The sequence below is a fragment of the Clarias gariepinus genome, chromosome 23, assembly GCF_024256425.1.
Source record: "Clarias gariepinus isolate MV-2021 ecotype Netherlands chromosome 23, CGAR_prim_01v2, whole genome shotgun sequence".
NCBI lineage: Eukaryota > Metazoa > Chordata > Actinopteri > Siluriformes > Clariidae > Clarias > Clarias gariepinus.
This window is the reverse complement of record NC_071122.1, coordinates 2,411,918-2,438,697: the sequence shown is the minus strand read 5'-3', so window position 1 is coordinate 2,438,697 and position 26,780 is coordinate 2,411,918. Positions and strand designations below refer to the sequence as shown.

At 38.9% G+C, this 26,780-nt stretch overlaps 1 protein-coding gene across 1 annotated transcript in view; it reads right to left on the bottom strand.

Annotated features, from left to right (window-relative positions):
* Window positions 1–17,177, bottom strand: part of ak9 (adenylate kinase 9) — a 34,696-nt gene extending 17,519 nt beyond the window's left edge. The window contains exons 1-16 of the mRNA XM_053484055.1: window positions 16,851–17,177; window positions 12,381–12,444; window positions 12,246–12,298; window positions 12,051–12,147; window positions 11,769–11,881; window positions 11,415–11,570; window positions 11,076–11,177; window positions 9,580–9,654; window positions 9,377–9,478; window positions 9,140–9,279; window positions 8,612–8,925; window positions 8,249–8,379; window positions 7,873–8,023; window positions 7,421–7,535; window positions 5,445–5,530; window positions 2,756–2,950 (exon numbers count right to left, since the gene is read on the bottom strand). Of these exons, the coding sequence (XP_053340030.1) occupies window positions 2,756–2,950; window positions 5,445–5,530; window positions 7,421–7,535; window positions 7,873–8,023; window positions 8,249–8,379; window positions 8,612–8,925; window positions 9,140–9,279; window positions 9,377–9,478; window positions 9,580–9,654; window positions 11,076–11,177; window positions 11,415–11,570; window positions 11,769–11,881; window positions 12,051–12,147; window positions 12,246–12,298; window positions 12,381–12,444; window positions 16,851–16,964 (2,008 nt within the window). The 5' untranslated portion in view covers window positions 16,965–17,177. The remainder of the gene's footprint in view (window positions 1–2,755; window positions 2,951–5,444; window positions 5,531–7,420; window positions 7,536–7,872; window positions 8,024–8,248; window positions 8,380–8,611; window positions 8,926–9,139; window positions 9,280–9,376; window positions 9,479–9,579; window positions 9,655–11,075; window positions 11,178–11,414; window positions 11,571–11,768; window positions 11,882–12,050; window positions 12,148–12,245; window positions 12,299–12,380; window positions 12,445–16,850) is intronic.
* Between the last annotated feature and the right edge of the window lie 9,603 nt (window positions 17,178–26,780).

The window sequence follows — 26,780 nt, the reverse complement described above, 5'->3', positions numbered from 1 at the left end:
AGCTGTTTTCCACTTAATTGGACTGTGAACTCTGTTTTCTTGAGGATTTTCCAAAATTAGGATTATTACCTATTCGGACAGCCATTTTCTTTCATAGTGCTCCTGGACTGATTCATTAAAACCAGTAAGGCAGATTCATTTTATCGTACAAAACACAAACATAAATTTATAGTAACATAAGAAGTATAGTCACAAATAATAAGTCTGGTCAGTCAATTCCTCTAATCATTATTTACAGACCCCCAGGGCTGTACTCTACATTTCTTTGTAAATTTGCGGATTTCCTCTCATTTTTGTAGACAAGCTGTTAATTGCTGGAGGCTTAATATTCATTTTGAAAATCCAGAAGGCTTCATGATCACAATTCATGAGCGGAACATGATCACAACTGAGCCAACGGTTTTTCTCTCTCTTGCGCTGCAGAATTATGGGTAATCGTCTCCCCTGCTGGGTTTTAGTGCGCTTCATTTACTGGTATAATCAACATCCGTGCACCTGTGTACTGTTTACTATAACACTGTGCTCGTAAAACATTTTATTTTGTGTCTGTATGCGTGTGTACAGCACACGTATAAAGCAAAAGCAAGTCTCGTTAAAGAGGTTAAAAATCCATTTTCTCTCTCTGCTCAAGGCTCAGCCTGCTTTTTGTTTCTGTGTGTGCGCGCGTCATTGGACACCATGCCCCACACACACACTCACAGACCCCTTCTACTTTCGCCTTCACAGACACACACACACACACTCTCTCTCTGCTCTACACAGAAACACTGCTCTGTCGCGATTCTTTTCAAAGGTAAAGTGCAGGTTAATTTATTTTATTTTTACTTTACAGCAGTGATTCCATTTGTGTCACTCAATCAAGTGTCATAAGAGAGATTTCTTGTGTATTTTTCCAATAAAACAGTATTTCTGTTGTGTGCGCGCATGTGTGTAAAAAGAGTGGAGGAAGGGTAACTGTGTAAGATGAAAAGGGGGGGAGGGGAGCTTAATTTAGATTCACACACATACACACACACACACACACACACACACAGCGCCTGCGCACAAACGGAAACACTTATCTGACGGGATTTATTTTTACCTTTTTTTTAAGGTAAAGTTAGTTAGTTTGGCTAGTTTGTTTTATTTTTACTTAACATTTTGTGTTAATTATTTTAATGTATTTATTTTTTGGGCTGTGGAACAAACAATCAGAATTTCCATTATTTCTTTTGGAAAATTCTATTTGGTTTACGAGTGTTTTGGAATACGATCCCGCTTCCGGAACGGATTACTGTATGCTCATAATCCATGGTTCCACTTTATTGTAATAAAATTCTGCGGAAAAATTTGTTCATGCTTTTATCACCATTAGGTTGGATGATTGTAACGTTTTACTGTCTGGATGTTCAACCAGGTATTTAAACAAGCTCCGGTTAGTCCAAATGTAGAAGCCAGAGTCCTCACTAGAAGCAGAACGTATAAGCAAAACCCAATCTTATCCAAATCTTATCCACACTGCATTGGCTCCCAGTAATTTCCCAGTAAAAATTTTACATTGATTTACATTGATTTGAATATATTGAAATATTGACTTATAAAGCACTAAATGGTCTCATGCCACAGTACCTGAGTAAACTGCTAGTGTCTTATGATCCACCATGCCCACTTTGAGCAAAGGATGCAGGTTGCCTGTCAGTACCGCATATAATGAAAACAACAACTTTGTTTTTCTAACAAATCCCCAAAGTTAATGAATAGCCTTCCCTGTTTGGGACTCAGACACAGCCTCAATGTTTAAGTCCAGGCTAAAAACATTTATTTAGCCAAACATTTTTGGGAATAAATTTCTGGAGAGTGTAGTCTGGTTACTCTCAAAGATTCCTCCTATTGCCATCTCAGAGAGTTTTTCCTTGCCACTGTTGCCCTCAACTAGCTACTCAGGGACAATAATAATTTTAATTTCCTTAATAATACTTTCCTTTTGATCGCGACAATGGTCATTGTTATAATCTCTTCGAAAATAAAATGTAAATAAATTTAATTAAATTCAGTCAGGCTCGATTTTTAAAGAGGTGCTGTAGTGGTTAACACTGTCGCCTTGAACCTCCAGGGTCGGGGTTTGATTCCCGGCCAGACTTGATTCCCGTCTCTGTGTGCATGGACTTGCATGTTCTCCCTGTGCTTCGTGGGTTCCACATCCCAAAGACATGTAGATTAGGTTAATTGATGTTCCCAAATTGCCTATAGTGTGTGAATGGGTGTGTGTACGTGTGTGTGCCCTGTGATGGATTGGCACTCTGTCCAACCTGCCTTGTGCCCTAAGCCTCCTGGGATTGGCTCCAGGTCCCTGCAACCCTGAATACAGGATAAAGCGGTATAAAAGATGAGTGAGTGAGAGTGAGTGAATTCTGCCATAAATTGAATTTAGTCTTGGCCAGGATGAAGCTTGAAGCTTTTGAGGGGGAGGGGGGGTTTTAGTGCCAGCCAGCCTACAGCCAGCACCTCTAACCATGTTCATGCTCCTCGAAAAACCAGGAAAATGGGGCCTAGAAACATCTCAGCACCAGACCCTCCAGAACTAGAAGCTCAGGAACAGTATGTTCAGAAAAGACGTAGCCTTCTAATATAATTCCCAAACAGTTAAAGCATTATTTTGTTAAGTCCCCCGAAGACCTACACCTCAATTACATCTTAACTGCTTAATTTTTTAGTCCATTGTAGTGGTGTACAAATGTACAAATACTTATGCTCCTGACTGTAGATAGTCACATACGCTCCATTTGATCAACCATCTCCTGGAGCAGAGTCTGAGGAGTTTTGTTGGCGATCTCTAGTGTAACATAGCTGCAGCTGATGGAGAAATCCAGGCTGTTCCACTCCTGCATAAACTTTTGTAGTTGAAGCTTATACATGTCCATCGCTGGGCCAGGAGGATAGCCCTGTTCCCACGTATTAGGCAACATCGCCACTACACACACACACACACATACACACACACACACACACACACACACACACACACACACACACACACACACCACTTTATAATATTATGAAACAGAACATGACCTGAACAATATTTTATATTATTACTAATATCACTCAAAATTTACTGTCAATATAAAATGTAAAGATATTACAGACATCATGACCTACAGTGGTGTGAAAAATTATTTGCCCCCTTCCTGATTTCTTATTCTTTTGCATGTTTGTCACACAAAATGTTTCTGATCATCAAACACATTTAACTATTAGTCAAAGATAACATAATTGAACACAAAATGCAGTTTTTAAATAATGGTTTTTATTATTTAGTGATTAAAAAATCCAAACCTACATGGCCCTGTGTGAAAAAGTGATTGCCCCTTGTTAAAAAATAACTTAACTATGGTTTATTACACCTGAGTTCAATTTCTGTAGTCACCCCCAGGCCTGATTACTGCCACACCTGTTTCAATCAAGAAATCACTTAAATAGGAGCTACCTGACACAGAGAAGTAGACCAAAAGCACCTCAAAAGCTAGACACCATGCCAAGATCCAAAGAAATTCAGGAACAAATGAGAACAAAAGTAATTGAGATCTATCAGTCTGGTAAAGGTTATAAAGCCATTTCTAAAGCTTTGGGACTCCAGCGAACCACAGTGAGAGCCATTATCCACAAATGGCAAAAACATGGAACAGTGGTGAACCTTCCCAGGAGTGGCCAGCCGACCAAAATTACCCCAAGAGCGCAGAGACAACTCATCCGAGAGGCCACAAAAGACCCCAGGACAACATCCAAAGAACTGCAGGCCTCACTTGCCTCAATTAAGGTCAGTGTTCACGACTCCACCATAAGAAAGAGACTGGGCAAAAACAGCCTGCATGGCAGATTTCCAAGGCGCAAACCACTGTTAAGCAAAAAGAACATTAAGGCTCGTCTCAATTTTGCTAAAAAACATCTCAATGATTGCCAAGGTGCGTATCCCGTTACATCTGGCGTGCTAGAAAACCCTTAAATAAAGCTGAATTAAAACAATTCTGCAAAGATGAGTGGGCCAAAATTCCTCCAGAGCGCTGTAAAAGACTTGTTGCAAGTTATCGCAAACGCTTGATTGCAGTTATTGCTGCTACGGGTGGCCCAACCAGTTATTAGGTTCAGGGGGCAATTACTTTTTCACACAGGGCCATGTAGGTTTGGATTTTTTTTCTCCGTAAATAATAAAAACCATCATTTAAAAACTGCATTTTGTGTTTACTTGTGTTATCTTTGACTAATAGTTAAATGTGTTTAATGTTCAGAAACATTTTGTGTGACAAACATGCAAAAGAATAAGAAATCAGGAAGGGGGCAAATAGTTTTTCACACCACTGTATTTATTGCCTCAGAATCAAAACTTTAAGGCCATGCCATGAAAAACCTAACTAATCAGAAGGATTTCTTAAAATCTACAGATTTATGTGCAATGAGCCAGTCGGACATGTCACATGACCCTTCAGTATTTAGCCCATTAAAAGCAACACTGTAAAAAAATAAATGGCCATTGAAGTTTTTAATTCAATCTGATTGCCCTGCAATGGATTGGCACCCTGTCCAGGGTGTACCCCCCACAACCATGTTTATTTTTAAAACTTTAATAGGTTGAGTGGCAAGAGTGAGTAGAATTGTAAAACCATTTAACAATAGTTAAAGTTACAATCAGTAGAAATGTGGTTTGTTTTTTAGTTTTCTTTGGCACTCAATCATGCATCTGATTATTGTGCTCATTGTATACCATTAACATTAACTATCCAAGGGAGATGAAGTACAGCATTCAAGCAATTCAGACTATTTTTTTAAGCTTGATGCTGACAGGTTTTGGAAGACAAGCCTTTTGCTGTGAATGTTTGTAAGGAAAACAGACATGCTAGCAAAAAGCTTGTTGTTAGCTCTCAAATACATATTCCGTGATGTACATTTCACATAGACTCATTGCCAATCTACAGGCATTTTATATAGTTTTTTTTTTATTTAGTGAATTAATGTGCTACAATGAGATTGTATGGCAGACTGTTTATTATAGTTTATGTTGTGATTGAATCCAGTGCTGTATTTTTTTTTTTTTACCAAACCATGAGTTTTGGAATACAAAGGTTTTAGCTACAGTAACTTTAAGCTGAGTACTTATACATTCATTTTATTTATTCCATCCATCCTGAAATCTCTGTAGTCCTAGGGACCATGAATATGTGTTTGTGTATGTGACAAATAAAATTTTAATTTGAACTTATTATAATTTGGTAAATGAGAAGATACAAGTTGATATAACTTCTGTTAAAACTTAAAAACTTGTGTAATCTTAACAAAGGTAGTTAAAAGTTGAGAAAACTCAGAAATCTCTTGCATCATGTTGCCTTGATAATTTGAGTTTTTCAGCATTTTATTTTATTTTTTACAGTGGGCTGAGACAGTAAACTGATAAAGAAGTTAAGCTGCCGTACCAGTAACATCAGGCTCCTCAGGCACCACATCAAGTGTGGACAGAACATCCCCTGTCTGAGCCTCTTCTGACACCAGCACCTGCTGACTGAACATAGTACAGAAAATACAAGGTGTAAAACTGGACCTCATACTGTCTTTATGCATACTGTATAAGACGTATTATTGGGCATCTTTACATACAGTATATCTTTATATTATATACACAGTAAAACCTCAGATTACGAATAACGCAGTTTGTGAATAATAAATAAATAATACATTTTGACGTGGAACAAGAGCATTGTTACGAGCACAGGGTATTATGTATCACGCATGTGCTTCTTGATTTAATGCAGAGCGTCACATGATCACAACTGAGCCAACGTTTTTTCTCTCTCTTACTGGTATAATTAACATCTGTGTGTGTGTGTGTGTGTGTGTGTGTGTGTTAACAATAACACAATCTTTCGTTTTAGGCTTGTATTTCAAAACACTCGTAAACCAAAGCAAATTTTCCTATAAGAAATAATAAAAATTCTAATTATTCGTTCCTCAGCCCAAAAAAACATAAAAATAATTAACACAAAATATAAAGTACAAATAAAACAAATTAACCTGCACTTTACCTTAAAAAAAGTAAAAATAAATCCAGACAGATAAGTGTTTCCATTTATGCGCACAGGCGCTGTGTGTGTGTGTAATTTTCTCTTTCTTGCGCTGCAGAGTGTGTGTGTTATGTTACATAACACACACACTTAAACACTGACACACACTAAAGACGAGAGAGAGAGAGAGAGAGAGAGAAAGAAATAGAGTATGTGTGAACCAGCGTGGTGTCAAATTACGCGTGCGCACACATAACACACACTCAAACACTGACACACACTAAAGACGCGAGAGAGAGAGAGAGAGAGAGAGAAAGAAAAAATGTGTGTGTGAACCAGCGCGGTGTTAAATTACACGTGCGCCCACATAACACACACACTCAAACACTGACACACACTAAAGACGAGAGAGAGTGTGTGTGTGTTTGTGTGTGTGCGCAGGAGAAAGAAAAACATACACGCACACACAAACACACACACTCCGCAGCGCAAGAGAGAGAAAAACACACACACACACACACACACACACACACACAGCTGTGGTTTACGAGTGAACAATATATATTTTATTGCTTTGGTTTACGAGTGTTTTGGAATACAAGCCTGCTTCCTAAACAAATTATGCTCGTAATTCAAGGGTCCACTGTACTACTTTAATATATTACAAATACAGTTAAAATTTGAATTGCGAGCATAATTCATCCCTGAAACGTATATAAAATCTCATTTTCCCATAAGAAATCATTGAAAATCTAATGATTCATTACACAACCTAAAAATATTCTTATAAAAATGAATAATAAAAAATATTTAAAAAAAAAATTACATGCACTTTATCTTTAAAAAGAATCGAGGCTAGTGTAGAATAAGAGAGAAGAGGAGGAGTGGTAGAACAACTTTTGCACACACACGCTAACACACACACACACACATTAACGGAATCATTCCTCTCTGACAGAGAGTCTCTCAGTAAATTTTTTTAACAAGAAACCGCTCTAATAACACTTGCTTTTGCCTCCTTTTGAGGATTTCACAGAAATGTGACATTGCTTTGTCATTAAACAGATTGATCTCCTGCACTGCTACAGGGCGGTGTACACTGAGACAAAGCATGGGATGGATTACCCACAATCCCACAGCGTGAAGAAGAACCACAGAGAGAAGAACCATTGGTTCAGCCGCTAGGTAGACAAAGTGCATGCATACTATTCGCATTTCAAGATCACGCTCGTTTATCAAGATTTTCCACTTGCAGACCAAGTTACTCGTAATCCAAGGTTCCCGTGTACTTACTTTACTTGTATGCTTGCATTCTTGGCTAATAAAACTGATTCTGATCTAGAAGTTTATCTCTAATCCTTATTTAGTTAATCTCTTATCCTCTAACTCACTAAGTGTTTTGGCTTTCTTCTGCTTTCCGTCGCTGCGCCTCCTGTAGTTCAGCTCGTACAACTGCATCCACCTCCTTCTTGTTCTGTTCATAAATCCTCCTCAGAACTGTACTTCCTGTAAATAAATATTGAACCAAATTATAATTGCCGAATGCTGAATAACCAAATGCACCTTCAGGCACAATCTAAATGCTAAACACATTAGGAGAGTGGACGTTAAATTAAATAAATTACTGTCCATCAATTTTCATTAATTTCTGACAAATACAGAGGATCATGAGATGCCAGTAGTCTTAAACACACAGCCAGCCTTCCCTCAAGCAAAAATAATCCTGTTATTGTTTTTCAAAAGTGTATACTTGTAAAAAGATTGCAAAATCTGTATTAGTGTAAAACACATGATTATCACTTCAAGTACTGTATGTGTGGGCCTGTTAAAATATTAGCCTCACCTTCTTTCGCGCTGTCACTGAGACAAAACACCATATCAGGCATGAGATCAGGATGCAGCTTCTGAATGTTTATCAGCTGAGATTTGGTGGTGGGGTAGTTGTCCAACACCCAGCCTCTTTTAAACACATCATCTGCATCTTCTACCTTAATCTAACAAATCACCATCAAATTACACTTCGATTAGAGACCTGACACTACACCAGTATGACTGAATGGGGCGATTAATAGATATAATATAAATTATTTAAAATATATTTTACTGTTACACAATAAAAGTAAAGTATAGGCACAAAAGACATATCACACTGCACATTATTGTCCAGTGCACTACATGTCACTATGCGACACTACATGCTCACCAATCAAGGGTCATACCTGTCTGATCCATTTTTCCAGGACATCTGCATACACATCATCCAGTTGTTCTATTGGCAGCTTTTCTGCTTGTTTCATGGCTTTTTCCACAAAAGCTTGAACATCCGGGTGATCCTCTGTCACCTCCATTTCTACAGCAACATGTAGGGCAACAGACCATGAGAGGTGACAGACAAAAGTTATGAAAGTGAACATGTACATCTAATCTGTAACCTGTATAAGTTTCCTTTCTTACAGACACCGGTCCTGTCATCATCCACAGAGAAAGACATTCTAATACATACTATAAACCTTAGTTTTTTAAGTCAAATTTGTGTTCTTGAAGTGTATTCTAGTATAAGGAGTTTCACTGGCAGCTCTCACCACACTCATCCTTGTGCATCTGGACTTTGACCTTTTCCATTGCTGAAATCGTTGCTTCCTGCAGTGCTTTTTCCATCTCTTCTTGCCTGACTTTGTCCATGACCCCTTCCATCAGTTTCTTCATATCTATCACAACTGCACCGTAATACTCAGCCAAAAGTGTGCTCAGAGTGCTCTTTCCTGACTGTAATGGCCCAATCACAGCCACTCTGCAGGGTGAGCGTGGCATGGGTGGGAGCAGGTACCATCTTGGCTTTACCAGAAACTTCTGCAGAGCCTCTTGGGAGGACAGGACGTATATTTTATTCAAGAAGCTGGTGCAACAGGGGAAAAATACAAACAAACAAAAACCCATAAATAAACAGATGTTCCTGACTAACAAAAGGATAAACAACTGTATGGATAAAGAAAAGGCAATTAATTTTGTTCCGTATACTCAGGTCAGCTTTGTAAAGTCTACAGTCTACAGGTTACAGTCTACAGTATACAGTATAAGGCTTTTTTTATCATCTACCTTTATTTACTGACCTGACGGAAAATTCAGGATTGCCTTTGATCATTCTGCCTTCTTTGAAAGCAACAGGGCAAGTACAGCCCCAGTGACTCCTTTGCCAACGGAATCCTGGAGCTATGGTCTTTCTGTAGGACAGCATGTTTAACTGCTCTTCCTACATGATATAAGATATAAAATATGTATGTTAAAAAGGAGCAGCAGCACCTAGCCTTGTTTGTAATCAGAGAGAAAATTATATATTTTTTAATTACAACGTCCATGTCCTTAGGAAGTTCCTCTTCATCTGTGTTTACCAAGCGCATAGGTACAGCTGCTCTCCTCACAGCCATGGAGTCCAGGTGAGATATTACACACTATATACACACACATACAAAAGACAATTAAAAAGCTTCACACATTTATGAACTGCTAAAGAATCAAGTCTATGCAGCGCAATATGATGAAGGTCACTAACCCCAAAATTCTCCTTTGGATCCTTGTTTCCATTAATTTCAAGCAAATACCGGGGATCATGAGATGCCATGAAGTCCTAAACACATAAAACACACAATCACCCTTCTCTAAAGCTGATAGTGTTTTACCTAATAGTGTTTTACTAAAAAGATTATATAAGATTAAAAAGATTGTAAATTCTGTATTGGTTTAAAATGAGGCATGAAGAACCTGGTGTTTTACTACAACCAGAGTTAACAGATACCAGATAAACATTCTAATGTACAGTATAGTGTAGTTTGGACAAGGGTAGACTGCATGTGGAAATATAAAGTAGTGTTAATGTATTAAAGAATTTTATTTAGATTCCTTAACTAGTATGGTTTTTTTTGTTGTAATATTAATTGTAAAAGAAATGCACAACTTGATGCATTTGTGACAGAGGGCCTGCAACCAATGTACATAATTGTTCACACTCTCCTCATACTTAGCAAAAACAAAGTAGGACAGTATGTTCAGCACCAAGGCCAGTTCCACTGTGCTGTAATTCTTCATGCATGGCAGCACATCAGCATTTACCATCCTACAGTCATCAGGCCACAATAAAAGGACAGCTAAGTGTCAGTCCAAAGAGTACTATACTCAGGGTACTATACTTTTGACTCATGTGGCTTCCCTTTTGTGTACTAAAGAAGACTCCAATCTTTCCCACCACCCCAAGGAATCTGCCATGAAGGGGTCACTACTATACTTCAACCAACTCGTTGGTATCACCGTCTCAAAACTCGAAAGATGTCGCCCATTGCGTGTGTTTGCAGAGCGCGATCAACCTTACCAAAGGCTTCAACCCTGCACGCTACACTGTTCTACATTCACTATTTACTCCTTTCTCTCTCAGTTTTCTGATCTGACACACAGTTTTCTGTGTCTCCTTCTCTCTGTGTTCTGGCTTAAAATGCTGAAATGCTTTACATTGAAATAGATTGTTTGCTTAAATTATTGTGTATAACTGTTATGTAAAATAAATCAAAAGATTCGTCACATTATGTTTGACATTAGTATATAGATTTGCACATACAGTAAAACCTTAAACAACGAGTAACTTGGTCTGCGATTGTAGAGTGTGTGTCTCTCTCTCTCTCTCTCTGTGTGTGTGTGTGTGTGTGTGTGTGTGTGTGAGTGAAATCGCGTCCTACACAACAACCGCCTCTTCCTCCTTTCCTCTCTCCAACTCACGCCAGCTATGATTCTTTCCAAAGTGCAGGTAAGTTAGTTTTATTTTTACTTTATATTTTGTATTAATTGTTTTTATATAAATATTTCTGGGTTATGAAACAAATCATCTGAGTTTCCATTTTTCTTATGGGGAAGTTCACTTTGATATACGAGTGCTTTGGATTACAAACAACCCTTCAAAATGAATTATACTTGCAATCCAAGGTTTAACTGTATTTACATAAAAGATTCTGATAATTCATTATTGTAGCTATGTAGACGACAGACTTGAGATTTTCCCACCTCCAAAGGCTTAAGCATTGTGTCTTTATAAAGGAGAATCCTGCGATGGGCCTCCTCAGGAAAATACTCTTTTAACTTGACCAAGTCACTCATCTTGTCCTCCTGTGTGCATACACACAAACACAGAATTATTATGGTATATAATTCTTACCCAACAGAAATTTTTATTGTCAAAACGTTTTGGTGAGGTTATTTTGACAATGGTACAGTCATTGGGACAACATTGGTATTGGATTGATTTAGAAAATCTAACTCTTAAACATTTTTGTACTAATTATGTCATGATTATTATTGTTAAGCACAATTGTTAGAATGTATAACCACTTAGTAGTGTTTTACCTCTTCCTCTGCCTCCTCTTCCACTTGCTCATCGTCATCTTCCTCACCTGTTTCCTCTGCATCAATCACAGATGACTTTTTCACTGGATTCCCCAGCTGCATGTTTGGGTGCTGCCTCTGACCTGCAAGGCGATTGATCAGATCCTTGTCTGCACACTACATCCAAAGACAACAAGCAGAAATCATCCAAACTATTCAAATAGACACAGATGACTTTACATTGCTGCTCATGGTTCAGGTGTGTGCTTAACTTTTGGTCCATAGTAAACATGGATATGTTATTTCAGATTCTTACTGAAACCATGTGCTCAATTATACACAACTCTGGAAAAACAAGATAAGTCAGGAATATACCTTAATGTTAATGATGATGTCTGGAGGGTACCTTTGATTTTTAATCAATTCTATTTGCTCTTGTATGTTTAGATATTCCCCAGATATTGATGGTAGGCATGACAGAACATAGCCTGATCAAGAACAACACAGACAAATTATTCCTGTTATTATTATAAGTCTTTTTATGGATTATAAAAGTTGTTGAGTTCTAAGCCTCTATAATCGTCTGGCTGTGAAATTAAACATCTCTTGTAATCATTAACTGCAATAAATTGATTAAGTTGTCTTAAGTCATCTTACCATAGTTTTCCACTTCTGGTGTTTTTAGTTTTTCAAGAACTAATGTCATCATCTTCTCCTCTGGAATGCTGTTTCCTTTTTTCAGGATTTCTAAAAACTAATCACATCCAATACATCATGGTACAAAAGTGCTTCTGGGTCCACGGCTTTCACTGTATAAAAAAAAAATAACACCGAATACACACAAATACACACCTCTGTCCCTTGCTCTGTACCATCATGAATATGACTGCTGAGCAACTCTGTGTCTGAAAGAGAAAAATATAGACAATACACAAAGGTGCAGAGCTGGAAGTGGCCGACTGATTTAAATTACAGACTAAATGTTACCATTGATGAGGACACATCCCCAAGTCTGAGCAAGTTTTTTAGCAAGGGTCGACTTCCCAGCACCCTATAAAATAAAATTATTAGAAAACAAAATAAAACTTAAGGGTGCAACTTGTTTTAAGTGTATATATATATATATATATATATATATATATATATATATATATATATATTGTGTACACTTGAAACAAGTTGCACCCCCTTTTTTTTACTTTTTACATTAAAAGTTTCAGTGCAACTTTAATATGTGGCAAATAATGGTTGATACACTATCTGGTCAAAAGTATGTGGACACTTGATCTTCACACCCACATGCTTGTTAATTTTCTGCAGATTCTAAATTCAAGATTCTTTCATCCAAAAGTGTTCAGTGGAATTGAACCTTCAGTGGAGTTGAACCTGAGCTTTGTGCAAGGCACCCAAGTTCTTCCACTTCAAATTTACCACACACGTTTAGGCCTTCATGAAGCTGGCTTTGTGGATCTGAGAGGGGCGTCATCTTGCTGGATGAGGGTTTGGACCTATTAACACCATAAGCGCCGAGCACTGGTCATTTGACCGAAATGAGGAAAAATAATACTTCACACTCGATCAAATTCCAGAACCCGCCTTTCATGACTTTTCCTAGACCTGTGAGCTTAATCACCCTGCATGCTTACATTTTCAAAATCACACCAGTAAAAGCCAGTATAAAGCTATTGTGCTTTTATTTATGTGAAATCGCTAACAGCTGCGCGCCGGTCATGCCGTTTCCTGCCTTTTTCAACCTGCGATTCTTATTTCTCTCAGCAGATGGTGCAAGGGATCGTGCATACTATCTATGCGTCATTCAGTGTGTATATGTAATTATCTAAGATTTTATTCCATATATGCAGTTTATATATATATATATATATATATATATATATATATATATATATATAGATAGATAGATAGATAGATTTTATTCCATATATGCAGTTTATATATATATATATATATATATATATATATATATAAATATTGACAATTCACCATTTATTCTGGCGTTGATGATCAGCGATATTTTATAAGGAGATTTAGGAATTTAGCTCAACTTAATTTTATAACGTTTTGAGAAAATTCATTAGTTCGTTCATTCTATTTGAAGCTTCTGAACTGTCGGATGTTTTTTTAGTGTGACAGTGCTTTAGATCTATGCTAAAACAATGTAATGACCCCTCCTGGGGATATAAAGCTTTATTATTGGGTTTAAATAAATCAGATCTACCACAGCAGATAATAAAATAAGGTATGTCATAACTGAAGCAAACACCACGATTCTGCCTCATTCCGTTCGGTGTTGCTAGGCAACGGACCATGCGCCTATTCGGGAATGTGGAAATGTGGAACTGATGTGTGGCCACTCAATGAGAACTAAACCAAAGGTTTCGGTAACTATCACTGGGTGTAACATCTGCATAGTGACATTATTGATATTTAGAATTTTTTTAACAGTACAAGAAGGTAACAGTTTGGTCTGTGCAGTTAGGGCCCATGTAGAGAATAAATAAATGAATAACACTTTCCAATCCCCTCTCAAGAGAGTGCCATTGTCTATTGTTAGTTTTAATGATTTGGCTGAAACTAATTATATACATAAAAATATAGATGCAGACTCCAAATGTATAAATATGCATGCTATTATATATATATCTTTATATACATACGGTGTTTGACCCCCTTTCACTAGGGGTGGGCGTATCGATCCTTAATATTGATACTTTCGATTGTAAGGGGTTGTGTTGAAAATGATCGATCCAAAAGTCAAAATATCGATATTAAGTTTTTTTTTTTTAATGAGCTTGTATGTAACGCTTTCTTTTATGCAGCTCCTTTCACACGCCACACACATTGGTCACCCCTCCCTGCTCTGCTCTGTTTTGTTGCCCTACCATCACGTGACTCAGCAGCACCAAAAACAAGCAGCTGCAAAGAGCGTGAGAGCAAGGTGCGTGTCTGCCTTGGTATCATGGAGCTGGCAGATAAGAAACGGAGCGCTGTGTGGAAATATTTTACTGCTGTGAATGAAAACACAGCAAATTGCGACGTCTGTAAAAAGGTCATTCGCTGTGGTAACACCACCAACTTACACAAACACATAAAGCGACATGACAAGGAGAGCTCGGAACTACAAAGAGAGAGACAAGAGGCAATCTGTCAGACAGAGCGCCGCCGGCAGCGAGACAGAAGTCACTGGCAGAATCCTTTTAGCTTCAGAAATATGCAGGTAGCTAACACTGGTAAAAATATGTTTTTAGTCATATTGGATCTTCAGCATGAAGTGTCATCACCATAGTTGTTGTAACAAAACATGCCCATGGGTAATATAAACCACAAATTAACAATGCTTACACTAACCATAGTTTAACTGTGGTATTTTTTGTAAAACTGGGGTTTTATATTAAAACTAAACTGATTATTTTGCCGGTGTTGAAAAATGGTAACACTTTACAAATAAAGTGTCATTTGTTAACAATGTATTAATAGACAACTAAAAATAAATAATAAATTTTTTACAATATTTATAAATCTTCATTAATGTTTTTAAATGAAAACTAAAATTAACAAATAACTGCACTGTCCTGGATGTGTGTTCACGGTGTGTGTGTGTTTAATTCACCCATAAAAGGAGGGACACTATAGGATTGCTTTTTAAAGCTACAAATGGATTGGCTATAGACTAAAATGAATAATTTTGTAGATGTAGTTTATAAAGTGTGCTAAAAAATATATATATATATATTGATATCAGTATCGGTATCTGCGATATTGGCCCTACTTGTTATCCGATCGATACAAAATTTTGTAGTATCGCCCGCCTCTACCTTTCGTCTTCAGAACTGCCTCAATTCTACGTGGCATTGATTCAACAAGGTGCTGAAAGCATTCTTTAGACATGTTGGCCCGTATTGATAGGATAGCATCTTGCAGTTGATGGAGATTTGTGGGATGCACATCCAGGGCACGAAGCTCCCGTTCCACCACATCCCAAAGATGCTCTATTGGGTTGAGATCTGGTGACTGTGGGGGCCATTTTAGTGCAGTGACCTCATTGTTGTGTTTAAGAAACCAATGTGAAATGATTCGAGCTTTGTGACATGGTGCATTATCCTGCTGGATGTAGCCATCAGAGGATAGGTACATGGTGGTCATAAAGGGATGGACATGGTCAGAAACAATGCTCAGGTAGCCCATGGCATTTAAACGATGCCTGATTGGCACTATGGGGCCTAAAGTGTGCCAAGAAAACATCCCCCACACCATTACACCACCAGCCTGCACAGTGGTAACAAGGCATGATGGATCCATGTTCTCATTCTGTTTACGCCAAATTCTAACTCTACCATTTGAACGTCTCAACAGAAATCGAGACTCATCAGACCAGGCAACATTTTCCCAGTCTTCAACTGTCCAATTTTGATGAGCTTTTGCAAATTGTAGCCTCTTTTTCCTATTTGTAGTAGAGATGAGTGGTACCCGGTGGGGTCTTCTGCTGTTGTAGCCCATCCGCCTCAAGGTTGTGCGTGTTGTGGCTTCACAAATGCTTTGCTGCATACCTCGGTTGTAACGAGTGGATATTTCAGTCAAAGGCAACACTGTCTGGCACCAACAACCATGCCACACTCAAAATTGCTTAAATCACCTTTCTTTTCCATTCTGACATTCAGTTTGGAGTTCAGGAGATTTTCTTGACCAGGACCACATCACTAAATGCATTGAAGCAACTGCCATGTGATTGGTTGATTAGATAATTGCATTATGGAGAAATTTTACAGGTGTTCCTAATAATCCTTTATATATATAAAATAGCAAGCATATTTATTTATTTGGAATCTGCATTTACATTTTTATGTATAGAATTAGTTTCAGCTGAAACTCATGAACAATGATTTAGGTTAGTGTTAATTAGTTACACTAGATTATGATAGATATATCATAATCTAGTGTAATTAGATTATAATAGATTATGGCACTCTCTTGAGAGGGGATTGCTCAAGTACAAGTTTATCTTTAAGCTAAACTATTTGCTTTGGGTGAAAGCACCATCTAGCGATCATTGTGTGTCCGCGACAGCTTCCCATTCAAAACAATAGGCGGTCAAATGACTGGTGAACCGCGTTAAAAGTAGGTGCCACTGGCTCGGCGCTTCTACTGTTAATCTCAATGAAGAAAAACTGTAATGCTACAATGTAAAGAGACATTTTGTACAACTGAGTGCATTAGACTTTGTGGCAGCAGTTTTCAGAACCACATATAAGTATGATGATCAGGGGTTCACAAATCTTTGGCCACATAGTGTATTTGACACATTATGTACTGTTCCAGGTATAATAAAATTGCATGTATTATAGTAAACAGTTAATAATTTAGGCTGCAACAAATAAATAAAATAATAATTTTTAAAGTGCCCTGAAGTATTTTTAAGCCAAAAGGTATGTTAACACTTACTGGTTTTCCAAAGATAATGAAGCAAGTGGGCTTAGAACGCAGAAATTCAATCTCAGCTTTATCCTCTATCAGGCACTCAGACAAGGAGCATGCATCAGGACTGGGAAAGTTCATGGTTAAAAGAATGCTTTAATAAACCTGCCAGGGAAATAAAATAGAGTGAAGCTCAGCAATGTTACTTTATTTTTGTGAAACTGTAAAGTTGGCTCCTGTTGTTGTTTGGCCTTAATGCCCAGTTCCATGTTTGGGGAAACTAAACAGCATTTTAACAGAAACTTCTTATTTTTTGGCCTTAATGTCCAGTCTCATGTTGCAGCAGGAACACCTCATACCCACTGTCACACGATGGAGGGGTAATGATTTGGGCTTGTTTTTTTTAGCCACAGGGCCTATGGTATATAGAGGCAAATGTGAGCCCATCTGTCTGACAGCAAACACAAGCTTAAATCACCACCCCTCCAACACTTGAGAGTGGGTATGAGGTGTTCCTGCTGAAACATAATACTGTGCATTAAGGCCAAAAAACTCCACTTTGGTCCACCAAAATAAGAATTGGTCTATCTGGAGTTGTTGGCAGTTAGACTGGCTTTGGGTAAGTGGTGTCACTGGCTGGAGAGTGCAGTCCAACGATTCGTGGACAAGACCGACCACAAGAATTTAGAGTTCATCAATTCGGCCAGGACACAAAGCCAGACTCCCTCTTTCCCGGAGAGGTTGGAAGGCAGCAAAATGAACACTGTCTACAGTTGACATGACAGGTCCTGCGTGATGTGAACACCAAGGTATTTAAAGCTATCCACTCTCTAAATTGGGCTCTTGTTGATGACAGGGGTCTGGTAGTTCCTCTCCTGCTTAGTGCTGAAGTCCACTATCAACTCCTTTGTCTTACTGACGTTTAGAAGAAGGTTGTTCCTCTGGCACCAGTTCTCCAGATTCCTAATCTCCTTCAGGTAGGCCGTCTCGTTGTTGTCAGAGATCAGGCCCACCACGATGGTGTCGTCAGCAAACTTAATGACGGTGGTGGAGCTGGTAGTGGCCACACAGTCATACGTGAACAAAGAGTACAGCTGGGGGCTCAGAACACAACCCTGGGGGGCTCCAGTGCTGAGAGGGAGGGAGGTTGAGACATGTCCGCCCATCTTTACTGCCTGTGGTCTGCCAGTTAGGAAATTAGAGATCCACTGGCACGGAGATGAGCTAATTCCCAGGTGCAGCTGAGCTGTAGTCGATAAAGAGCATTTTAACATAATTTCCCTCTAGTGTTCAAGTGAGTAAGTGATGTGTTGAGGAGGTGAGAGATGGCATTATTAGTTAAACGATTTGGACAGTAAGCAAACTGTAGTGGGTCAAGTGTGTCTGGTAGAGAAGAAATGATGAAGTCCTTGACCAGCCGCACATAGCACTTCATCACCACTGAGGTGAGGGCTACAGGGTGATAGTTTCAGAGCGAAGGTTTCTTCGGGAAAGGAACAATGATGGACTCTTTGAAGCATGTGGGGATCACCGACTGAGATAAAGAGAGGTTGAATATCTCTGTGAACACAGGTGCTAGCTGGTCTGCGCAGGCTCTGAGAAAACGACCTGAGATGCCGTCTGGTCCTGCTGCTTTCCTGTTCACTCTCTCTTACGTCATGCTCGGAGATGATGAACGCGTTTCCGGTGCTGGAGGTTTTATCCACCCACGTTTCCTGGGATGCTGTCATATTAGATGTTGATGATAATCTGTTATCAATAGGCAACGCAGTCGTGACGGCAGGCAACTTCACCAGTGCAATCATGGCTTATATACAGGTAGTATATATAAATATATATTGACTTCACTGTATATATATATATATATATATGGGTCATTGACAGATAAGACTTTTTAATAGGCCAATTTTAAAATACCGCCGAAAATATGGATATGTTTGGCCATTTTCTAAACATTTGGAATGTAGTGTACACGTGCCTTTATAAAGAAAAGTAAAAAAATTGTCATTTTAGTGTTTTTACACTTAAGTTAATAAAACATAGCCTTAAAAAAGTAATCTGGGGCGACCGTAATATATCTCAGAATTCACATTTTTATGTATCATTAAGACTAGTTGAACTCATATCAGTAAGTAGATAAATTGATGAAGAAAGATAAACTTTGGTGCCCTTTCATTTTATGAAAACCATTATTTCACAAGTTCATTCAATAATATCAGAATCTCCTTCATTATCCAGTTAAAATAAATGTTTATCCCTATAAAAGGAATGGAAAATGGCTGAATTTAGAAAAAAAAAAGATAAAATATACAAATAATTATACTTAAACAATTAACTCTATGTATATAATTGATGTATAGAATATGAAAACTACAAATATAGGACATATATCTATCATTTAAAACATTTAGCAGTGGTCGCCCCACATGATGTTTTCAAGTTTACTCAAGTATAACAGGCTAACAGTTAGCCTCAGAAACCAAACTAGCTTCTTCTAGTGACAAAGCACTATCAAATTTATCATCAAAATATAGATTTGTGGAAAAAAATATATATATAATTCACAGTGTTGGGGTGGTCGCCCCACATGATGACCAAAAGTGACTACGACATCACAGCAGTTAAAAAACAGCTTTTTCTTACTATATGAGAGAGACTGATTTACTATACAGTTGTTTCCAGGGGGTCTTCACTTGTGTCTGGCTGATGCAGTATCCCATCCTTGAGATGTTTTTTAAAATAAAGGTCCCAAAATTGTGGTTTGTTGATGGTCGCCCCGGATAAAATGGATAGAATCAACATAATTCGGACAACATTCGTTTGTATATCATGATAGAAATATATGAGCAAATGCTTTATAGTTTTGTCAATGGATGTAAAACATGTTTAAAATTATGCCAACTAGGAAAAGGGATATATTTAAGTTGATTTAAAGTGTTTTTAAACCAGTTGTCCTAACTAAAGTCAAGGCCGTCGCCCCATATGATGTTTTGGCACTTCGGATAGCAGAAAAATGATGAAAAACTTAAAAATTTGGAAAAGTTAGAGTGGTTTAGTTGGTAAAGAAGGTATAACAAGTAGATGTATTTTTTAGTTTTTTCTGCAAAATAAAATTAACCCGGACAGAAAAAGGGGGCGTCACGTCATTGACCCATATATATATATATATATATATATATATATATATATATGTGAGGTCAATAAGTATTTCATCACTCTGTGATTTTGCAAGTTCTCTTACGTAGAAATCATGGAGGGGTCTACAAATTTCAGCATAGGTATGCACCTATGCTGAAAATTGTAGACCCCTCCACTGTGAGAGAAAAAGAAAAATCTAAAATCACATTGTATGATTTTTAAACAATTTATGTGTGAATTACTGTGTCAAGTAAGCATTTGATCACTTGCTTATCAGCCAGATTTCTGACCCTCAAAGACCTGTTATTTTGCTTTTAAATAGTCCAGCTTCACTCTGCTCATGATTCTAAATTAGTAGCACCTGTTTGAGGTCGTTAGCTGTTACAAAGACACCTGTGCACACCACAATCAGCCAACGTCTAAGTAGATAAATGGGGTATCAATGATGCTAAGAATGGTGAAGAATCAGCCCAGAACTACACGGGAGGAGCTGGTCAATGCCGTGAAGACAGGGACCAGCTGGGACCATCGTTTTTAAGGCTACTATTAGTAATACACTAAAACCTCATGGTTTAAAATCTTGCATCGCACAGAGGGTTCCCCTGCTTAAGTCAGCCCATGTCCAGGCCCATCTGAAGTTTGCCAGGGACCATCTGGATGATCCAGAGGAGTTATGGGAGAAAGTCCTGAGGTCAGATGAGACCAAAGTAGCGCTTTTTGGTCATCACTCCATTCGCTGTGTTTGGAGGAAGAAGAATGATGAGAATCAACCCAATAATACCATACCTACAGCGAAGCATGGGGCTGGAAGCATCATGCTCTGGGGGTCTTTTTCTGCACAAGCGACAGGACGACTGTACTGTATTAAGGAGAGGATGAACAGGGCCATGTTTTGTGACATATTGGGCAAAAACCTCCTTCCCTCAATCGTGGCTGGGTTTCCCACATGACAATGACCTAAAGCACACAGCCAGAAAAACCACGGAGTGGCTCCGTAAGAAGCATATGGACTATTTAAAAGCAAAATAACTGGTCTTTGAGGGTCAGAAATCTGGCTGATAAGGAAGTGATCAAATACTTATTTGACACAGTAATTCACAAATAAATCGTTAAAAAAATCATATAATGTAATTTCCCGATAGCATTTGTGTAACGTACTTCCTGGCTAAAGTTTTTTTTCTTGGCTAATTCATCAGACTACAGTGCAGCTAAATTACAGGGCACACCCCATCATACTAACACTCCACTGGGTCAATTCAACAGTCTGCTTATGTACTATCTGTTTTTATCTGTATGGAAAATGTTAATAAGACCCCTCCAGTGTACCAATTTGATTGGTAGCTTGGTAACCTCTGGGTACTCCGGTTTCCTCCCACAGTCCTTTAGTGTGTGTATGTGTGTGCTCTGTGATAGATTGGCACCCTGTCCAGGGTGTACTTCACCTTGTGCTCTAAACCTCCTGGGGCCCTGAATATAGGATAAAGCGGAATAGACGATGAGTAAGTAATATATCTTATTTTGTATGATCATATTAGGACCTTTGGTCAACATTCTTACACACATACACACACAAACCAGAGAACTTAGAGGAAACCCACCAAGCATGGAGAGAACTCCATGCATACAGACCCAATGCTATATATACACAGCAAGCACACGCAAACACACACACACACACACACACACAAACACACACACACACACACACACACACACACACACACACACACACACACACACACAGAGACAGACAGGTGGGAGAATCTCATAGCCTGTATTTCAGGAAATCATGTTCCCGGCATAATATTTGGGTAAATATGTATTTGAGAGTGCTAAAAGTCAGAGGGTTGTGTCAGGAAGGGCATCCGACGTAAAACATTTGCCAAATCAACGATGCGAATCAAGAATATAATTCCCATACCAGATCGGTCGTGGCCCGGGTTAACAACGACCGCCACTGTTGCTGTTGACCTACAGGGTGCTGGTGGAAATTGGGCTACTGTTGGTCGAAGAAGGAGAGGAGGAAGGCGTGTTCGAAAGCAGAGAGAGAAGAGGAAAGGCAAGAGTTTAGGAGTGATAGTAGGGACTTTGAATGTTGGGACCATGACAGGGAAGGGAAGAGAGTTAGTTGATATGATGCAGAGAAGAAAGGTGGATGTACTGTGTGTCCAGGAGACCAGGTGGAAAGGTAGCAAGGCTAGAAGCTTAGGATCAGGGTTCAAATTGTTTTACCATGATGTGGATAGGAAAAGAAATGGAGTAGGAGTTATTCTAAAGAGGAGTTTGTAAGGAATGTTCTAGAGGTGAAGAGAGTATCAGATAGGGTGATGAGTCTGAAGCTGGAAATTGAAGGGATAATGTTCAATGTTGTTAGTGGTTTTGCCCCACAGGTAGGATGTGAGTTAAAAGAGAAGGAGAAATTCTGGAGTGAGTTAGATGAAGTGATGCAGAGCATCCCCAGAGGTGAAAGAGTGGTGATTGGTGCAGACTTCAATGGACATGTTGGGGAAGGGAACAGAGGTGATGAAAATGTGATAGGCAGGTTTGGTCTTCAGGACAGGAATGTAGAAGGGCAGATGGTGGTGGACTTTGCAAAGAGGATGGAAATGGCAGTAGTAAATACTTTCTTCCAGAAGAGGCAGGAACATAGGGTGACATATAAGAGTGGAGGCAGAAGCACTCAGGTCGACTACATCTTGTGTCGACGTTGTAACCTGAAAGAGATCAGTGACTGCAAAGTGTTGGTAGGGGAGAGTGTAGCCAGACACCACAGAATGGTGGTGTGTAAAATAACCCTGGTGGTGAGGAAGGCGAAGAGAACAAAGGCAGAGCAGAGGACAAAGTGGTGGAAGCTGAGAAAGGAAGAATGTTGTGAAGTCTTTAGGGAGGAGTTGAGACAGGCTATGGGTGGTCAGGAGGTGCTTTCAGTTGACTGGACAACTACAGCCAATGTGATCAGGGAGACAGGTAGGAGGGTACTTGGTGTATCATCAGGTAAGGGGAAAGTGGACAAGGAGACTTGGTGGTGGAATGAGGAAGTCCAGGAGTGTATACAGGGAAAGAGGCTAGCTAAGAAGAAGTGGGACACTGAGAGGACTGAAGAGAGTAGACAGGAGTACAGGGAGATGCAGAGTTAGGTAAAGGTAGAGGTGGCAAAGGCCAAACAAAGAGCATATGAGGACTTGTATGCTAGGCTAGACAGTAAGGAGGGAGAGGGGGATCTGTACAGGTTGGCAAGGCAGAGAGATAAAGATGGGAAGGATGTGCAGCAGGTTAGAGTGATCAAAGATAGAGATGGAAATGTACTGACAGACGCCAGGAGGGTGATGGAAAGATGGAAGGAGTACTTTAAGGAGTTGATGAATGAGGAAAACGAAAGAGAACAAAGAGTAGAAGAGGTGACTGTTGTGGAACAGGAAGTAGCAAATATTGGTAGAAGTGAGGTGAGAAAGGCGTTGAAGAGGATGAAGAGTGGAAAGGCTGTTGGTCCTGATGACATACCTGTGGAGGTATGGAAGTGCTTAGGAGAGGTGGCAATAGAGTTTTTGACAAGTTTGTTTAACAAGATCTTGGAGTGAAAGGATTCCAGAGGAATGGAGGAAAAGTGTATTGGGCCCATTTTTAAGAACAAGGGAGATGTGCAAAGCTGTGGCAATTATAGAGGTATAAAGCTAATGAGCCAGACAATGAAGCTGTGGGAAAGAGTAGTGGAAGCTAGGTTAAGGGCAGAGGTGAGCATTTGTGAGCAGCAATATGATTTTATGCCTAGAAAGAGTACATCAGATGCAGTATTTGCTTTAAGGATGCTGGCGGAGAAGTACAGAGAAGGTAACAGGGAGTTGCATTGTGTCTTTGTAGATTTAGAGAAAGCGTATGACAGGGTGCCAAGAGAGGAGCTGTGGTATTGTATGAGGAAGTCTGGAGTGGCAGGGAAGTATGTTAGAGTGGTGAAGGACATGTATGAGAGCTGTAAGACAGTGGTAAGATGTGCTGTAGGTGTGACAGAAGAGTTCAAAGTGGAGGTGGGTCTGCATCAAGGATCGGCTCTAAGCCCCTTTTTGTTTGCTCTGGTGATGGACAGGATGACAGATTAGGTAAGACAGGAGTCCCCATGGACTATGATGTTTGCAGATGACATTGTGCTTTGTAGTGAGAGCAGGGAACAGGTGGAGGAAAATTTGGAGAGGTGGAGGTATGCTCTGGAAAGCAGAGGAATGAAGGTTAGCCGCAGCAAGACAGAATACATGTGTGTAAATGAGAGGGACCCAGGAGGATCGGTGAGGCTACAGGGAGCAGAGGTAAAGAAGGTGCAGGATTTTATGTACTTAGGGTCAACGGTCCAGAGCAACGGAGAGTGTGGAAAGGAGGTGAAGAGGCGGGTACGGGCAGGTTGGAATGGGTGGAGAAAAGTGTCAGGTGTGTTGTGCGATAAAAGAGTATCAGCGAGAATGAAAGGAAAGGTGTACAGGACAGTGGTGAGACCAGCGATGCTCTACGGCTTAGAGACAGTGGCGCTGAAGAAAAGACAGGAGGCAGAGTTGGAGGTAGCAGAGCTGAAGATGTTGAGGTTCTCTTTGGGAGTGACAAGGATGGATAGGATTAAGAATAAGTTTATCAGAGGGACAACCCACGTTAGATGTTTTGGAGATAAAGTCAGAGAGGCCAGATTGAGGTGGTTTGGACATGTTCAGAGGAGAGATGGTGAATATATCGGTAGAAGGATGCTGAGGTTGGAACTGCCAGGCAGGAGGTCTAGAGGAAGACCAAAGAGGAGATTTATGGATGCAGTGAAAGAGGACATGAAGTTAGTTGGTGTGAGAGAAGAGGATGCAGAGGATGTGGTTAAAAGAAAAAGAAAAGTCATTCAGATACATAGTTAAATATAAATAACTATAAAAATAACTATATATATATATATAGTTGTCACGGTTCGCCACCAGAGGGCGACATGCTCCCGGACGCCATTTTGTTTTCGTTTGTGTTTCCTGTGTTTCCTTTGGTTTTCAGTTGAACTTCAATTCCCAGAGTGCACCTCGGTCAGGTGATGGGAGCACACCTGAACCGAGGGTAGCTAATTACGTTCGTGTTAAATAGTCTCTCAGTTTAGTTTCCTTTGTCTGGCATCTGTTGTGTTAACTTGCGTTCAAGTTAAGTGGGTGTTATGTTTCCCTGTTCTTGGTGTCATGCCATTTCCCTAGCTCCTGGTTTGTGTTGTCCTTGGTTTAGTTTTGTTTATGTCCTGTCATGTCTTGTTTCTAGTTTGTCAGGTTATCTCCTAGCCTATGTTTATGTTTAGCCTATTGTGTGTAGTTTATGTGTAGCCTGTTGTGCTTAGTTTATGTTTAGCCGTTGTGTTTAGTGTAACTCCCTGCCTTTAGTGTAACTCCCTGCCTTAGTTTAGTTATTGTACAGTTGAGATCCTGTTTTGCTTAGCTTGTGTTTCTCCTATGCCCTGTGTTGCTGTTCCTTCGTTCCCTTATGTAGATGTCTGTTTATGTTTGGTTTTTCTGTATTAAAAGACCTTTTCCCACCTGATCACCTCTGTCTATACACCTTCCTTAAAACCCACACGCAGCACCCGTTACAATAGTATATTATTATTATATACTATTATTATATATAATAACTATATATATATCTATATATATAGTTATTATATATAATAATAGTATATAATAATAATTATTATAATTATATATATAATTATTATTATTAATATATATAATAGCTATTATATATCCTATACTTGCTATATCTATGTGTTTGATAAGTTTATTTTCTTAACAGTTCAAACATATGGAGCAGACAATTTTCAATTAACATGTTACAATCAATTATAAAGTATAATTTAAATGTAACTATTCCACAGCTAGGTCCAACCATATAATTTGATTGGACAAGAGGCATCACATGAAAAGTGATAACTGATGGTAACAGCACTGGGACATTTTACCATATGTATTACTTTACATCCCAGGTGTTCTACAATCATTAATTACACCAACTGTTAGTAACAGCATTGGTGAAAGTAGTTCTGGAACGTACATACCTACTTTCATCCATACTGCGACCAACAAGTGCAATTACAGTACTGAGGAGAGACCATCTGCATGCCAAAATTCCACATTTAAAATCAGTCATGGACAAAATTTTTTTCCATAATTTCCTTCATGATTTACACCTATGCTATTTACAGCTAAAATGCTAACTAGCTTTTAACAAAAGACTGAATCCCAAATCCGTCTCTAGCCACTGATCATGTGCACTAGCTTTCCATTTAATTCTATTTGGGACTAAACCCAAGAACCTATAAGTGGAAATATAAATAAATCTCGTAAGTTTCTCAGGACTGTCCACCACCACCAATTCTCCTCACCTTTTGGCAACAGAGAACCAATAAGAATTTAAAACTACCTTCACATCTGTTAATTACACTAACTGTTGCTCACTAGCTTTCGGTCACCAGCTCAGCCAGTTGAATCCAGTTGAAATTAACACACGTACGGCTGTGTGATGGCAGCCATTAAACGCACAAGAAGGGATAATAATAGTTGGAACAGTTATAATAGTGCTGAACAGATCAACAATCTAGTAAAAAAGAATTTGACGTTCAAATGCATGTACAGACTGCAGAAAAGTTACACCCAATTTCATATGTCTGAGAAAATATTTCAAATATCAGTTGCACCAAATAAAATGAATAAATAGTCACATTTATTTGCTGTTTCACTTTAACAGTCTAACACTAAAATATACAAACCCTAAGTTAATACGAACTATAAATAAACTATAAGTTAGTGTAAATGAATAGGTATGTGC